The 15,306-nt window shown below is 53.1% G+C and overlaps 1 protein-coding gene across 1 annotated transcript; it reads right to left on the bottom strand.

Annotated features, from left to right (window-relative positions):
• Positions 1 to 1,711: 1,711 nt before the first annotated feature.
• FAM78A (family with sequence similarity 78 member A) lies at positions 1,712 to 11,976 on the bottom strand. Its single transcript, XM_068211286.1, has 2 exons — positions 10,240 to 11,976; positions 1,712 to 2,794 (listed from the first exon to the last, which is right to left on the bottom strand). The coding sequence occupies exons 1-2, from the start codon at positions 10,500 to 10,502 to the stop codon at positions 2,266 to 2,268; spliced, it is 792 nt and encodes a 263-aa protein (XP_068067387.1). The 5' UTR covers positions 10,503 to 11,976; the 3' UTR covers positions 1,712 to 2,265.
• Positions 11,977 to 15,306: the final 3,330 nt, after the last annotated feature.

Raw genomic sequence — 15,306 nt, 5'->3', positions numbered from 1 at the left:
AAAGCCGAGATTTAGGCACCCTTTGGCTTGTGGATTTGGGTTTGATCCAGTCCAGTCGTTTGCAAGCCAGACTTCCCACCTCAGAGCTCTCTGCCCATGGAAAGGAGCAGCTCTGTGGCTGAGCATCTCTGAAAGCCAGTGGATGGAGGAAGGTGGGCTCCCCTGGAGACAGGGGAATGGCTGCAGAGCCCCAGGATCCTTGTTTGCTGGTTTGAGGCTGTGGGGGACGCAACTTCTGGGTGTGCATTCCCCAGGCGGGGGTTGGTGTTGAACCTGTTGCCAAAGGAGGTGGTGTGGCTGTGGAGAAGTGAGGAAGGAGAATTTCTTGCTGGTAATGTCCTGTGTGGAAGATGGGGATAGGAATAGCAGCTAATTGGTGCCTCTCCGAGGGGAGAGCCTTTTGAGCAGCGTGTGTGGGGTTGTGAGACCTGTTCAGACCAGCTCAGCAGGGCCAGGCTTGTACCTGGCATGCAGAACTCTCCTTAGTCCCAGCTCTTGAGGCAAGTTGTTAATAGGAGGAAGAAATATTTTCCGGGGGAAGGAGCTGCAGAGGGAAGTGATCTGCCTCGGTCCGTGTGCTGGAGCAGGGCAGATCCGCCACTCCCCATCCTGTGCCCTGGCCTCCAGATGCCACCTCTACCGCAGAATTTCCTCTGCCTTCAAACCCGTCCCTCCCATTCAAAAGGCTCTTCTGCTTCATCCTCCTCTGCAGAAGAGCATCTGGTTATCTCAACAGCCATCTGGTCCTTATTAAAACCTACAGGTTTCCCCTCCTCCTCCTCCAAATGCTCCTTCCTCACTGAGGATCCACACCCAGGGCTCAGGTGTTGCCCTGCCTGCACCTTCTCGTGCGTTACCCTTTGCTACAGTGGATGTTTGTGCCATGACAGACACGGACAGTGTCATGTCCTGCCTGTACCTCGTTCCTGACAGTCAGGTACATCATGAAGTCATTGGGAAGAAAATGATCTATGAATCCCAATGTGATTCCTTACCACAGAAGGAAGAGTTTTCCTCAGCTGTTGTTGTTTTTGCCGGGAGTGGGTCCCTGTTATTTTCAGACGTGGCTGTTCCTGAACTACAGATCGTGCTGGGTAGACTGGGTGGGTAAGATCTGCCCTCGCTGACACCTGTGTGTCTCCAGTGACTTCAGAAGGATCCTTTTGACACCCTGCTCTTTGTACAGCACCATCACTGGGACTTCACAGCAAACGGGGCCGCAGAGCTTCAGCTGACAGCAGCAGGAGCACGAGCCCTGGGCTCTTACCCATGAGAAGGTGAGGCTGTGGGCTAGCTGGGAAAATATCTGTGTGTCCTAAAGACAAACCCATTGGGACATCCCCGCCTTGACTGGTGTTGACTCCCCGGGCCACAATTCCAGCTGTGAGGTTATTCCCTATTAAACTGCTAACGGGAGGCTGAGATCACCACGGGTGAGCAGCACGAGGAGCTTCCAACCCCTCCTGCAAAGCAGGGAGGTGGCCTGGAAGCTCCCCCTCGACAGCTATCTGACAGCAGGGTTGTTATTTGCATTGCTTTGTGAAACTGAGATTGTTTCCGTGCTTCCTTGTTCCAGGTTTTTAAAAGAGCAAGATTTGCTTCTTCCAATTTCATGCCCTTTTCATCCATCAGCCCATGCCACACTGAGAATCTATTCCTTGTCCCAAAACTTTTTCTCCAGAATTCTGTAGAAAGGACATTCTGCCTGGTGGTGGTTTTATTGTTTTTTTTTCAAACATAGCTTTAAGGCAAAAGTTTGGCAATGCAAAGCAAAGTCTACATAAGGCCGCATGACTTGGATTTGCAACTCAGAACCTTACAGCTTAAAAAAAAATACCTTATCTTAAATAGTCAACTTTTTGCTCCAGGAACTTGTTTCATTCTCAACCAAAAAGAAAAAAAATTCTTAAAATCCCAAATAAAATGTTCTTATTGTTCTGGGCAGTTCTGGACAAGCTAATGAGACTAAAGTTCAAACGGGAACTCAAGTAGGGAAGAAATAAAAAAGCTATAGGGTAGACATCAGTGTCAGTTTCTTCCCTTAGGAATCCAGTGATGAGACAGACCCAGTCCAAGGTCTCCTCTTTAGCTTTAGCACAGTGAAATCCGTCCCAATGGGAGAAGGTAGAATGGTTGCATTTGTTGAATGAATAAAAAGTGCATTTTGATTTTGCTCAGATTATACGTGTGTATCCTAATACCTAAGTGATTGTTCTGCTTCGGGTTTCGTTTTCTCCCTTTTGGTGCCGGGACGCCAGGTGTGTATTATCGATGTTTCGGGGGTATCACCACGAGTGGTGGTCCATCCTTTGGCCTCCACATGAGTACCTGAGCATCATTGGCATTGGGTTTGACAAGGGCACTGGGTGGTATTGGCTCATTCTTGCTGAGGACCTGGGGCTGCTCTTGAGCAGAGGGCTCCTGCAGCTTGGCACGCTGCCCCAGGGGCCTGCTGGGGTTCACCTCGATGCCCAGCCTCATGCGCCATTTGATAGTCTGCAAGGTCACCATCTCGTTGGTGGCCGTGTTGGTTGCCACCAGCCAGGTGGTGAAGCTCTGATCCCGGTGGATGCTCGTGAGCTTGGCCACGTTGCTGTCGCTGACGGGCACCGCCCACGTCACACTCGGGTAGAAGTTGTCGTTCATGCTGATGTTGAACTTGGACTCCTTCTTGGTGGGACCCACGATGGTGCAGGTTTCTGTGGTGTTCCCATACCACGGATAGTTCACTCCATCTGAGTCACTGATGGCCTGGATTTTACCGTCCAGTAGATCTGGAAGCTCCCAACTTGACCTGCCATAATCAATAGCAAATTATGGATAATGCATTAATTAATTAGTTTAGAAACAAGCCAGACTTTAGAAAGGAGAGGGAAGAGCTGTGGATGCATTCTCTCTCCAGCTTTTACTGGAATTTGTGCCATCCTTCTCAAAGAGCTCATCCCTGCCATTAAAAAGCAGGGATGCTTCTCGTCAGGCCTGCTCTCAATCCGCTCATCCTCTAAATTTCTCTCTGGGTGAGCCACTGTCCCTCCCCGCTGTCTGCCTGGCGCTGGAAGTGTAACCCATCCTCCTGCAGCCCTTGGAAGGACCCAGCTCGAGGGCTGCACTCCAGGCTCTGGGCTGGGGATGGTGTTACAGTAATCAGAGAGCCCGAGGTCGAGCTGCTTGTACAACTGCCCGTGCCGCTCACCTGCGAGAGGGACAGAAAGGTCAGTGTTCCTAGCAGGAATATAAGTGAAAACAGTCCCCTGCCACCTTGTACTGCTGATGCACAACTTGGAGTGGGTTTTTTCATTAACTTCCAATTTAATTTTTAAGATTAGATTTGCCAATAGAAGCAAACTGCTGTAAATGTCTCAGAAGAAGGGTTGGATGTTTGCTCTGGGACGGCACAACCACAGATCACTTGCTCAGTGCACAGTAGCTGTTTTAAGGACAGTCTTTTAAAAACCAGGCTGGCAGAGGTGCCTCTCATGTACCTTCTCCCTCTTGGTCATGAATCAGCACTCCTCGCCAGCCAGGGATGATGTCCCAGCCATGGAGGTGGCAGAAGGGACTGGGTGGCAGCAGCAGTGGCGTTTGCACCTGACCCCACCACAGGACTGGCTGTGCTCCAGTCCCCCGAGCCTTGTGGCTCCCTGCTGCAGGCTGGGACATGGGAAATGATTTATCTTGGAGAAACACAGAGGGGACGCCCTGAGGCTCGTCAGGGTCAGGGTGACTGTCCAAGCCTTTCATAAGTCTGGTGCTGCAGCTTAAAATAGCCCCTTGATTGCAGAGGAGGCTGTGGCTGGGGGTACTGGTCAGCCTGGCTGGCTCTTACACAGCTCTGGGATGAGCTGCTCTGGCCAGGGCTGATGTGACTGTCTCATAAGGCTGTTTTGACTGTTAATTAGTTAATGACCGTGAAGTGCCTCCATGTTCGTACCCGCTGGATCGTTCAGCACTTAGCTGTGTCTGGCTCTGGCTAGAGGATACCACGGGGGATTTAAAGCTCTCATTTATCTTTTCTTCATGCGAGCAGGGGGTCCTGGCAAACACCTCCCCAGCGGGAGATGAAGTGTGAGACAGGACGTGGGGTGCCCTGGGGGTGCAGGGATGCCGGGAGCAGCAGGACCAGGGAATGCTCTGAGCATCAGGACCAGGGGGATGCAGGGATGCTCTGAGCCGCAGGACCAGGGGTTATGCAAGCACAACATCTCCCTGCACAGATTTACAGGCTGCTGTCAGCTACGGCACCGCAGCTGCAGCAATCCCTTCCTCCCGAGCTCATCGCCAGCAGGCAGAGGGAGTCCTTTCCCTGGAAGAAAATTTTTAGTGAAGCAGCCAAAAGGAGATCCCTGAGCAGTCCTGCCAGGACCCTTGTGCACTGCAGAGACGTTGATATGCTCTGCTCTGCAAACTGGAGTCATCCTGGCTCACCACCTCTCGTGCCCTTCAGGCAGAGCTGAGCAGGGGAAGGGGAAGGCTCTGGGAAGGCTCAGGGGATGCTGGGTGACCCAGCCCTCGCTGATGGATGAGTGGAGGTCCTGGTCTGCAGCCCCCACCCCTCCCTGCTGCACAGCCCAGCTCCGAAACCCCATCTGGGGGCTCTTCTCTCCCTTTCAGCTGCTGGTTTAGGATTACTTTCCATTCAGACAGTGGCTGGTACTCAGCTTGGCTATCACCCAGGGCTGAGATGTGACAGAGGTTGACTCTGAGGTGACAGGCGTGGTGCAGCCATAGCATCTCCGCAGGTACCGAGGTGCCAAACCAGGAGCTGAGATGCCACAGAGGGTGATAACCCTCCTGGGCTGCTCCAGCCTACTCAGATCAGAGCTGGTGGGTGAATGGCAAGAGGACCTGGCAGAGTATGCTCAGAAAATGCAGGTCCTCTAATACCTGCTTGTCCCCATCTTCATTCCCAATGCCCCAGGTCAGGATGGAATCGCAGGAGCTTCTCGGGATTTGCCCAGGATTTAAACAAGAGCACAAAGGTGGAGCTGTGTCAGGGCCTGAGCAGGATGGTGCCTGCAGAGCCTGCAGCATCCCAGGACAAAGCTGAGCGTGGCTGGGCTCAGGGTGGCCCAGGAGGGCACCCAGCTTGAGGAAAGGCGTGGGCAGGAATGGGGAAGGAGAAACGGAGAAACTGGCCTGTGTTTCTTCACAGAGCATGCTGTGCCTAATTCTAGCCAGTGTGGTTAACCCCAGGGTTTCAAAACCATCATGCTTCATCTGCACAGCTTTGAACGAGCAGAAAAACGAGGCCTCATGATGATCCCATGACTGGAGCAGAGCAGAGGCTGCACGGTGGCTGCTGCATGTGGCTGCCCCTCGCCTGATGCTAACAGCAAAGCCTCTGTGCCAGCCAGGCTGGCAGCCTCTGCTTGCAGAGCGTGTCCATGTTAAATAATATGCCAACAACTGGATGATTTTGGAAAGAACACTGTGGAATGATCTTTGGCTGCATCAGCATCTTTCTCTGGTAGTGTCGAGCCAAGGAGAGACCAGAAAGTGCCCAGTAAACACTTTGCTGACAATAGCAGGAAGGAGGCATGAAAAGAAACCAAGCTATCTGGTTTCGTGGGTTCACTGATCAGCTCCAAGATCAGTAGGTTCTGCCTTATAACACTGACAAGCCTGTTTCTGCCTCTTCTGAAACCTTCAGAGCCAATGTGGGCATCGCCAGAGCCTGGAGCTGCCAAGAAACCTCTCTTAACAAATGTCTTCTTGCTACCAGAAGGAACTTTGAGCTATTTCTTGTGGTACAAGCCGAGCCCTGCTGCTGACAGCCAAGCAGCTTTATGTAGGTTTTAGCTTCCCAGTTCTCATTCAGACACTTTTTTCCTATTCTGTCACACGGAATGAATCCCCCAGCTCATCCTGAGCTCCCAGATGTCAGACCCACAGCACCCACCAGGGCAGTGACAGCAAACCCAGCACAGCAGCCTCCAGCCCTGGGCAGCCAGCAGTGTGGGAACATCCAGGTAACCTTTCCAGACAGGCACCAGGCACTATTGCATCCTCAGCTCTAATTGCTTAAAGCCAGCTCCTAATTAGTCACAGGCCAGATGGACTTGCGCAACCTTCTGCTTTCCAACACCTTCCTCTCCAAGCTCCCTAAATAAGAGCAGCCCCTCTGGGACACAGCCCCTGCCTGGTGCATGGACCAGAGCCATGTGTGGGTGTAGTGAAACTCTGTCTCAGGCACTTCCATCCCTGCTCCTGCCTCCTTCCACCACTGGCCTGCACTGGGGACTCACTGAGAGAAAGAAAACCTGATAGCCAGAGCTGCTTAATTTTAAATTCTCCTTTACAGTGCCTCTCTCACCTACTCCAGCACGTCAGGCAAGTCAAGGCAGGGTTAGAGTGAAGAACAGGAAGGAAATTTAAGATGCTGTTCCCCAGCTGACAGAGCTGTGCTGTTGTGGTCCCTCCTCCTCGCACCCTCCAGCTGTGTGTTCCTGCCTCATCTCTTGAACCAGCAGCAGTGTTTGATGGCTGGGTCAGGGAGTAGAACTAACACAAAACTGGCATTAGGAAAAAGGGAACAATTTCTGCTAGTTTAGGGGAGCAGACTCGAGTCCAGCTGGACAACCCATGTAACTGGGCTAAGGTGGGTGCTCACAGCACAAGAGAGATCCAGGGGCCATTGCAGGACAGCAAAGCCTTTTCCTCTAAGTCCCTGGAGGGGTAAATTCCCACAGTGAACTGACCTCCCTTCACTTTCTTTGGAAAAGATACCTTTGTGGTTTTTTTGATTGTGTCCTCCCTCCTGAGGACTGGGGTTTATTCTCTTGACAATTTGATTTCATTATGTCCCTGCTGCAGGGCACGGAAGATTTAATCTCAGCAGGGAGAGATGCCTAGGAAGATGAAGTGATGATGTAAGGATGCAAGTGCCCCATCGGGTCTTCCAGGGGGAGAAACATCCACAGGAAAACTTCTCCCGATTCTTGGCTGATCATATAACAACTCCAATTTATTTCTCTCTCTCTTTTGCATATCTCCATCTGCACAGCTTCCTGCACATCTCCATGGAGATGAAGGAGGCTGGATAATGCCATTCCAGCATGGCCCAGCCGCTGACACAGGTTCCATCAGGTGCAGAAACCAGCACCCAGCCCAGGAGATGCCAGCAGGAACCTGGTCCAGCTGCTCCTGCACAGGGCACAGCTTTGGCCTGATCCTGATGCTTCCCTCTGCACAGCAGCATCCTTCCCTAAGGACAAGGGTAAAATCCTGCATGGGAGGAACAGCAATACCAGCCATGGGGTGCACAGGAGTTTGCCCCAGCCCTGCACAGAGAGGGGTGAGAGAGCAAATCCACATCCTCATGCTGGGGGTTTTTATGTTCCCTGCAGCATCTACTGACTCACATGTAAAGTAATGCCAGCACTTATGTGTTAGCTGAGCTCTAATTCTCTCCCTTTAAATTTAAAAATGCTGCATTTAGCCCCCAAATTGTCAGTGCCACTTTAAACGTGCGTGTCTAAATTATCCCCTCTGTAGCTCCCATCCCTATAGCAGCATTATGCACAGCTCCATCTGCTCCAGTATTTCTCAGCTGTTTCCATCCTCAATGTAATGGCCAGCTTATGCACAGCTAACAACTTCCCAGCAGAGAAGTGAAAAATTAATCCAAAGCCTGCTGTAAGTATTGGTGCTTCAGTTGGATGACTGATTTTTGATTATTTGGGGTTTTTTGTTTGCCGGTCACCACAGGGGTTAAAAACATGGATGTGGCAGCAGCCTCTCCCTGCCATGGAAAGTTGGGACTCTGTTGGCATCAGTCGATGCAGCTCTGTGGAGGTCAGTGGGATTACATCGAGTTACACCAGCTAAAGCCTTGGCCCATCCTTTCTCTTAGGTTTGTGTCCTGTCTCTCTCTCTCTCTCTGTAATGGTCTTCCAAGCCCGTGTTTCAATGGCATTGAAGAGGCCTTTCCTCCTAAATGCCTTTATTTATAGCCTTCAGATGGCAATGAGTCTATAGAAAGAGAGTGCAGGAACAGACCAATTCCTGCTTGTGTTCGGGTAACTTTTTTTTTTTTTTTTTTTTTTTAATCAGTTAAATGTCAATGAACCTCCTAGGGAAAAAAAAATCTTTGTTTCCATGATTTTCTGCTAAAAGCTCTCATACATAGCTGCAGTGTTTAATTCTACCAGTTTACAGCAGCAGCTACTACTCCTTTTTTTGGCTTTTTTGTCCCAAAACATTCCAGCAAGGGCAGGCTGTACCAAATCCTCGTTTTAAACACAGGGCAACTCAGGTGCAGGGAAATAAAAGGTCACGCTGAGGTTTGCAGCCCAGAGCAGTACTGGCAGCATCACTCTGTGCCCAGTCCCCTCTATTTCAGTGCATCTGAGCTGTATTTATATAAAGTGGACTTTTCTATTTTCCTCTGCAGCTGGTCGCTAAAGACAGGATTCCTAAATGAGCCTGAGAATTACACATGCAAATCCCAAAGGCCTGCAATTGGGAACATCTGAGCAACAAATTGTCCTTGCTAAAGATGCTGTTGGAGCCAGGAAAGCCTACAGATTTCAGGCCTGCTGTAAATACTTTTAAAATCGAGATCAGCCTGTCTGCACTGCTGCTGTTTGCCAGGTGCCAGTTCGCCCCTCAGGAAACTTTCTGCTTGAGCAGAGAGGGGACACGGGGACAGGAGGGGGGCAGCCTGTCGCCTCGGGCTGCTCCTGCCTCGGGGCACTCGGGATGAGCAGGGAGAGGGTTCTCACACCTGACCTTCCCGTCCTTCCTCCCTCACCCCCAGAGACCGGGCAGCATCAGCAGCTCCAGCCGCTGAGCCTTCCCTCCGCTCCGCATCTCGCAGCCTGTCCGTGTGATGCCGAGATGCTGAAGCCGCGTCCCCGGCGGGGCTCAGAGGGGAGGGAAGGAGGGCCGGGCTGTGCGTGCAGATGTTCAGGCCGTCAGGAGGGCGCTGCATGAAGTCAGTCCTGCTCTCCAGCCCGCCCTGTCCCCCTCCTCCCTCAGCACTCCTCATTCAGGGATTTTTTAAGCTGCCCAGACTGACCCTCAGGGGCTGAGCTAGCATCTCCCTGGCTCGGGGCACTCGGGATGAGCAGGGAGAGGATTCTCACACCTGACCTTCTTGTCCTTCCCCCCTCACCCCCAGAGACCGGGCAGCATCAGCAGCTCCAGCCGCTGACCCATCTGCCAGCACTGGCTCTGCGGTCAGGTTCTGTCCCCGTGGCTGGACAGACACATTTGTGCTGCACCAGGAGGCTGCACCTGTGCTGCCCAGCACCGTGAGTTGCAGAATTGCTGTTCTGTGCAGGCATTTGGGGATCAGGTGCTGGGGCTGATTTAGCTGTGGGCCAAAGCCTGCAACGTTTGGAGAACAAGCTGGTGGGGGACTGGGGAGAGATGACTTTTCTTGGCAGGGAGGTGACATTCTGATTTGACTCATTCCTGTTTCACTATGACTGTCTGACCAGTAACACGGGGATTTTGAGTGGGCAAACAGCCCCTGGATTCCTCCCACCTCACATATATACCCATATATTCCCTTTCACATTACCCATAAAGGAGGGTAACGTGAAATTTGTACCCTGCTCCAAGGTGATGCAGATGGTTTAACTACCAACGGGTTAAATCCAGCTTGTGCTTTCCCGTGGGCTGCCTGCTACTGTGGGCAAAGCAAGCAGGATTCCTCCTGTGACGTTAAATGTGCTCCCAAAGCTGGTGGGCTACCGAGCTGCCAGCCACGGCTCACTGCAGCAGCAGCAGCAGCAGAGCGCACCAGGGACGGCTCCGTGCCACAAGTGTCAGCCCTCGGCTCTCCCTGGGGCTCCTCAATGCGCAGTTTTGGGATGGGAGGGATGCAGGCAAGAGGAGCTGGAGGTCAGGAGAAGCAGTTGTGTCAAACACGTATCAAAGCAGGGTTCTTGTCGTGGCAGGGCTGCTCCCGGGGTTTCAGGATCTCCTGTGCAGCCCAAAAGCTGTTGTGGAATAGTGTTGCTTTTGGGTTCCTACCAGAACAAGTGAGGTTTGCTGGGGCTTGGGCAAATTCCCACTTGAAGAGAAGAACACCCACTGCTTTAAAAGGGCAGGGACAAGCTCTCCTGTATTTTAAACACATGGGAAAATCCTGTTAAGTTTCAGAGGGGCTGGGTTTTTAAACATGGATTATAATTTTTGGCTTAATCCGCTATTTCCCAACCAGGCCACAGTCCTCCCGCTCCCTCTTTCCACTAGGCAAAGGCACCTGCACGCGCTCTTGGAAATACTTACATTCCCTGGTCCCCGTAGTGATTGTAAAATTCCATGTGGCTGCAAGCCTGGATCCAGCCCACGATCCAGGTCTCCTTCTTGGGAAGAGGGGGCACCAACACTTGTGCAGAGGCTCGGAAGTGAGGGGTCCGGTAGCGCAGGACCACGCTGGAGGACTCGTCAATGCTGGTGGGAATGGGATCAATGGAGGCTTTGACTTCAATCACTGAAATGCTTTCCCGGAAAACTTTGGATTTGCAGCTAATACTCTGAATACAGCCCATGGCATACCCCGAGTACAGTCTGACGCAGCTCCTAGGGTACTCCAGCAATCCTGGGGAATATTAGGCATTGAAATTATCTGGTGCTAGATCAATTACAGATCTTCTTGGTTTGTAATTTCAAAACTGATATCCATAGGATAGAAAATTCATCACGTGAAGCCTTAATTCGAATATCTGTCTTACAAGAACTGCTTCTATTTTTGAGGTTAGCTGCGCTTCAGAAGCAAAAGGGCCTTTAAAATTTTTTCCCCTTTTAATGACCCATTAAATCTCTTGCTCAAACAGTCTTTGGGTTAAAAAAAAAGTCTCTTGAGTTCAATAAATAAAGGTGGTGTTCTTAGTTGATGTATTTAGTCCTTCCTTTGCTCAGATGCAGTCTGTCATTCACCATCAAACATAGGACTAGCCGGTATTTCCCTTTATTCTTTGGATGAAAAGCAGAATGTTGATAGACACATCTATATAAATAATGAAATAGTTTTTAGCCCCAGCTTGTCACAACCGGTGTGGATTTCCACTTCCTGACTTGCAGTTGTTCATAACTTCCTTTCGCACAAAATTACAATAATAACAGAAAGAATCGACGGCTGGAAAATGCAAAAAGTCGCCAAATCTCCGATTCTGAAGGCTCCTCCGCCAGCGATGTCTGGGCTTTGGGGATTAATTTTTTTTTTTTCTTCCCCTTAGAAATAGCCGGACGCAGAGGGAAGCGACCGCGGTGCCGGTGGGGCCGGCGGCTCCGGGAGCGCAGCGGGGCAGGCGGCGATGGAGCCTCCCCCGCGCCCGCCGGGGCCGCGCCGCTCCGCGCCCGCTCAGCGCCGCGGAACCGCCGCCCGTGACATCCCCCGCCACGCACCGGCCCGGGGGGCGCCGGCCCCGCCGCTCCCCTTCCTCCTCCTCCTCCTCCTCCTTCTCCTCCTCGGCGAGCGGCTCTCCGCAGGGGTGTCCGACCTTCCTCCTCCTCCTCCTCCTCCTGCCGCCGCTGCCGCCGCTCCCGGGCGAGCCGGCTGTGGCTCAGCCGGCGGGGCTCATGGGCGGGCGGCGGGGCTGCCCCGCACACGCGTGGGCCCCGCAGGGCGTCACAGCATCCCGGGGAGCCGCGGCGAGCCCCGGCCGCGCCGCCGAGCCCCGGCTCCTGCGCTGCGGGGGCGAGCAGCGGCGCGGGGCGGGGGGGAGGCTCCTTCTCTCGCTGGGGCTTTTTTTCCCTTCGCCTCTTTGCTGGCTGCCCGGGGAGGTGAGCAGAGCAGGATCGGTGCCTCCGCCTCCCGGCTGCCGCAGGCTTCCTCTCCCGCAATACATTCATGCACCCGGGGACGGCGCCGGCCCCGGGTCTCAGCCTCGCCGGGGGAGCGGGGGGGCGCGGGGGGGCTCCCGCTCCGCTCGCCGCCGCAGCATCAAAAAGGCATCGGGGTCAAACTTTGCAGAAACTCGCTCGCAGCCCCTCGCTGCCCCCGGGCGTGCCCGGCCGCTGCCGCCGGCTGCCCGGGCAGGGAGCGCCGCATGCCCGCGGCTCCAGCGGCACCGGCTGCGGGTCCGGGCCCCCCCCGCCGCCCTGTCCTCCCTCCTTCGCCCAGTCCCATCCCTCCCCCTGTATTTCGCTTTTAAACTGCAGCTGTTGAAGCTAAACCTCCTTTGCAAAAAAACAGCATTTCCTCCCACATGTCCGTGAATTGTGGGTAATGTAGTTTCTTTTTAATTTTAGAAACGCCTTCCCCCCCCCCCCCCCCCCCCCTTTATTATCTTTTAATTTCACTGCAATGTGCTTTCTCTTGGGTTCTCAGATTAAGATTTTTCTCTCCTGTCTGGAGCCTGCTGGGTCGATTTGGTACCAACCAAAGGGCAGCAGAGGGGATGGTCTCCCTGTTTGCAGAACCTGTAACCCTAGGTTGGATGGGCTGTGGTTCCAGCAACGAATAATGTAAAGCTCTCCATAGCAGCAGTGGCACTCGGGAGCAGCTGGAACAGGGAGTGAGAAATGTCTGAGGCAGCAGCGGCCTGCGGGAAAGTTGTAAACTCCTATTTACAGGCAGTTTTAGGGGTAATGTTGGCAGCTGGTCCTGCTGGCCATCAGCTGGCTGAGGATCTGAGCACCAGGGGAGGTGAAATTTTTGGCGTTTCAGCAATAGCTGATGGACATCAGCTGGGTTGAGTGTCTGTCACTTGTTTCTAAATAGGAAACCTGGGGAAACGAGGTAAAAATCTCATTGCTGGTGCTGCTTGTGGTGTGGCACAGCAGCGCAGAGCTGCTGTAAATGTCTTTTAGTCCTTTCCACCCTGCACTCTCAGCAGGCTGGATTAGCCCTTAGCAGGCAGGAGAGACCTGAGCTACCAGGTGATCCTAACAAGCAAATGTCATAGGATGAGGGGAGGCAGATGTGCTCCTTTCCACTCACAGCAAGTGGAAAAAACACAGTTTATTGTCATGTTTTTCCTCCTCATGTGTGTCTCGAAGCATTGAGAAGTATTTATTTTAAACTTCCCAGTTGCTGTGAAAGGCACAATTTAGTCACTAGTCCTGTGACAGAGAGAAACACTAAGAACCCGCTCAAGTTACAAGCCACTTACTATCATGTAGTACCAGGAAGAATGAAATTAGCATCTTCCGAATGAAATATCCAGCAGCCTCCAGAAGGTGCTGAAATCCTTTGACATTTCCAAGACTCTTTCACACTTTTCAAACAAGCTTGTCACAGTTTCCCAGAGCATCATGAGTCTGGTGAAACTGCATATTCTGCAACTCTAGTTTCACTGAAGCTTCAGCCAGGTCTTGCTTCAACTTGGCTGTCTCTGGTGCTCCGGTCAACTAGGAAATTGCATTATCTCATTCTAATTAAATCAGCTCTTCAGCTGGAGTTTTTGTTGGGTTTTGGTCGTGCCTGTCTCCATCACGCCGCTGTGAGTGATTAAGGCATTAGCACATCCCACCCAGCTTTTTTTTTTCCTGTCCCTAGAAGAATCCCGTGCAGGGTTTGCTGGATGCACTTTGGTTGCAAGTGCTGCTTCTTTGGCCAGCTGCTGACAGAGGCTGGGACGCACCAATGCTGCCAGTGAAGGGCAGAGAGAGGGGAAGGGGCTGTCACTCCTGTCCCACCCGCATTCCAGCGCGGTTTGCCTGGCCATGCTGGCCACTGACACCACGCGTGGCCATGGCTGCGCAGGGAATTGTGGCCAGCAGCCCTGCAGGGCAGCGGGGAGCACAGCCAGGGCTGGGTACAGGCAGAGTGGGCACAGGGGCATGCCGGATTTGTCTGTCTGTCTGGGCGTTCTCCCAGGTGCTGCATGACCCCTGTGGATCATGTGTCAGGACTGGAATAGCCCCGCTGGAGCAGGGAGCCTGTCTACAGGGATATTTATAAACCCCTGGCTTAGTTTTGCAGGATGGGGCTTGTCATGGCCTCAGTGGGATCAGGGATTTTTCCCTCCCAAGCTCAGTTTCTCCAGCTGGGACTGTCAGTGACAGCTCACCCTGCTGCAGGAGAGACCAGACGGTTTTTTTTCCCACCCCACCACTGACAGGGGTTTTGCTGGCACTGCATCCATCCCACACTGCCCTTTCTCCTCCAGCCCCTTCCTGCTCAGGACTGGGGCTGGACTGCAAGGCTGGAGTCTCGCGGGGAGGCTGGGGCAGAGAAATTCCCTCGTATCAGCGTCAGCAGAAGAGACAGGCACCAGATTAAATTCACTCCCAGGGCTTTCAAGGTATTTTTTAACCCCTGACAGCTCCTGAGGAACATGTTCAGTTGTAGCTCAGCATCCCCAGCACCAGACTGGGCAGGAGTCTCTCTGTTTCTGCAGGGTTCTGGCCACCAGTGCCCTCATCCCTCTGCCCACTGATATTTGCAGAGCCCCACATTTGCAGAGAGTGGGAAGATCCAGGAGGCCATGCACTGGGAGGTGATGGCTACAGCTAAGTGGAAGCAGTGCTGACAGTTCTCTGCCTGGCCCATGTCAGGTGGGCTGAGATTTCCCACATGCTGGGCAGTGGGGTGAGGGCAGGCAGGTAGGGATGGGGTGCTGACTGCCCTGGTAGGGGCAGCACAGCCAGGAATCAGGCAGGAGCTGCTGGGTGTTGGTGATGTGACAGCTCCTGTGTGATTTAAGGGCAGCCACAGCCCCATGTGGTACCTGAGCCAGGACAGGTTGTGTTTTATGGGCTGGGTAAGGGTGCCTGAGAAGGAACAAGCTCTTCCTCCCACTGGGATCACAGAATCACATGGTTTGGGTTGGAAGGGACCTTTAAAGGTCATTTAGTCCAACTCCCCAGCCATTGGCAGAGACACCTTCCACTATCCCAGGCTGCTCCAAGCCCTGTCCAACCTTGTCCTTGAAAACTCCCAGGGATGGGGCAGCCACAGCTTCTTTGGGAAGCTGTGCCAGGGCCTCAGCAGCCTCATTGTACAAGATGTCTTCCCAATATCCCATCTAACCCTGCTCTCTGACAGTGTGAAGCCAGTCCTGTCACTCCATTTCCAGCTCTCCTGGAGCCCCTTTAGGCACTGGAAGGAGCTCTAAGGTCTCCCTGGAGCCTTCTCTTCTCCAGTCTGAACATCCCCAGCTCTCCCAGCCTGGCTCCAGAGCGGAGTTGCTTCAGCATGGAGCATCTCCCTGGCCTCCTGTGGCCTCACTCCAACAGGTCCATGTCCTTCCTGTGCTGGGGACCCCAGAGCTGGATGCAGTGCTCCAGGTGGGGTCTCACCAGAGCAGAGTAGAGGGGCAGAATCACCTCCCTTGACCAGGGATGAGTTCCAGGAGGGTATGAATCAGAAATAAATTGATGTATATTATTTTCCCTTGAGGGAGGAAA

The sequence above is a fragment of the Anomalospiza imberbis genome, chromosome 21 (assembly GCF_031753505.1).
Source record: "Anomalospiza imberbis isolate Cuckoo-Finch-1a 21T00152 chromosome 21, ASM3175350v1, whole genome shotgun sequence".
Lineage (NCBI taxonomy): Eukaryota > Metazoa > Chordata > Aves > Passeriformes > Viduidae > Anomalospiza > Anomalospiza imberbis.
Note: the sequence above shows the minus strand (reverse complement) of the source record. Positions and strands in the feature narration are given on the sequence as shown.

What these genes read in the sequence shown, in the direction of transcription:
- FAM78A (XM_068211286.1), bottom strand. Translation starts at nt 10,502, where the DNA reads ATGGGCTGTATTCAGAGTATTAGCTGCAAATCCAAAGTTTTCCGGGAA. An exon ending in CACTACGGGGACCAGGGAAT is followed by an intron (nt 2,795 to 10,239) that starts GTAAGTATTTCC and finishes TGATTATGGCAG; the next exon opens with GTCAAGTTGGGAGCTTCCAG.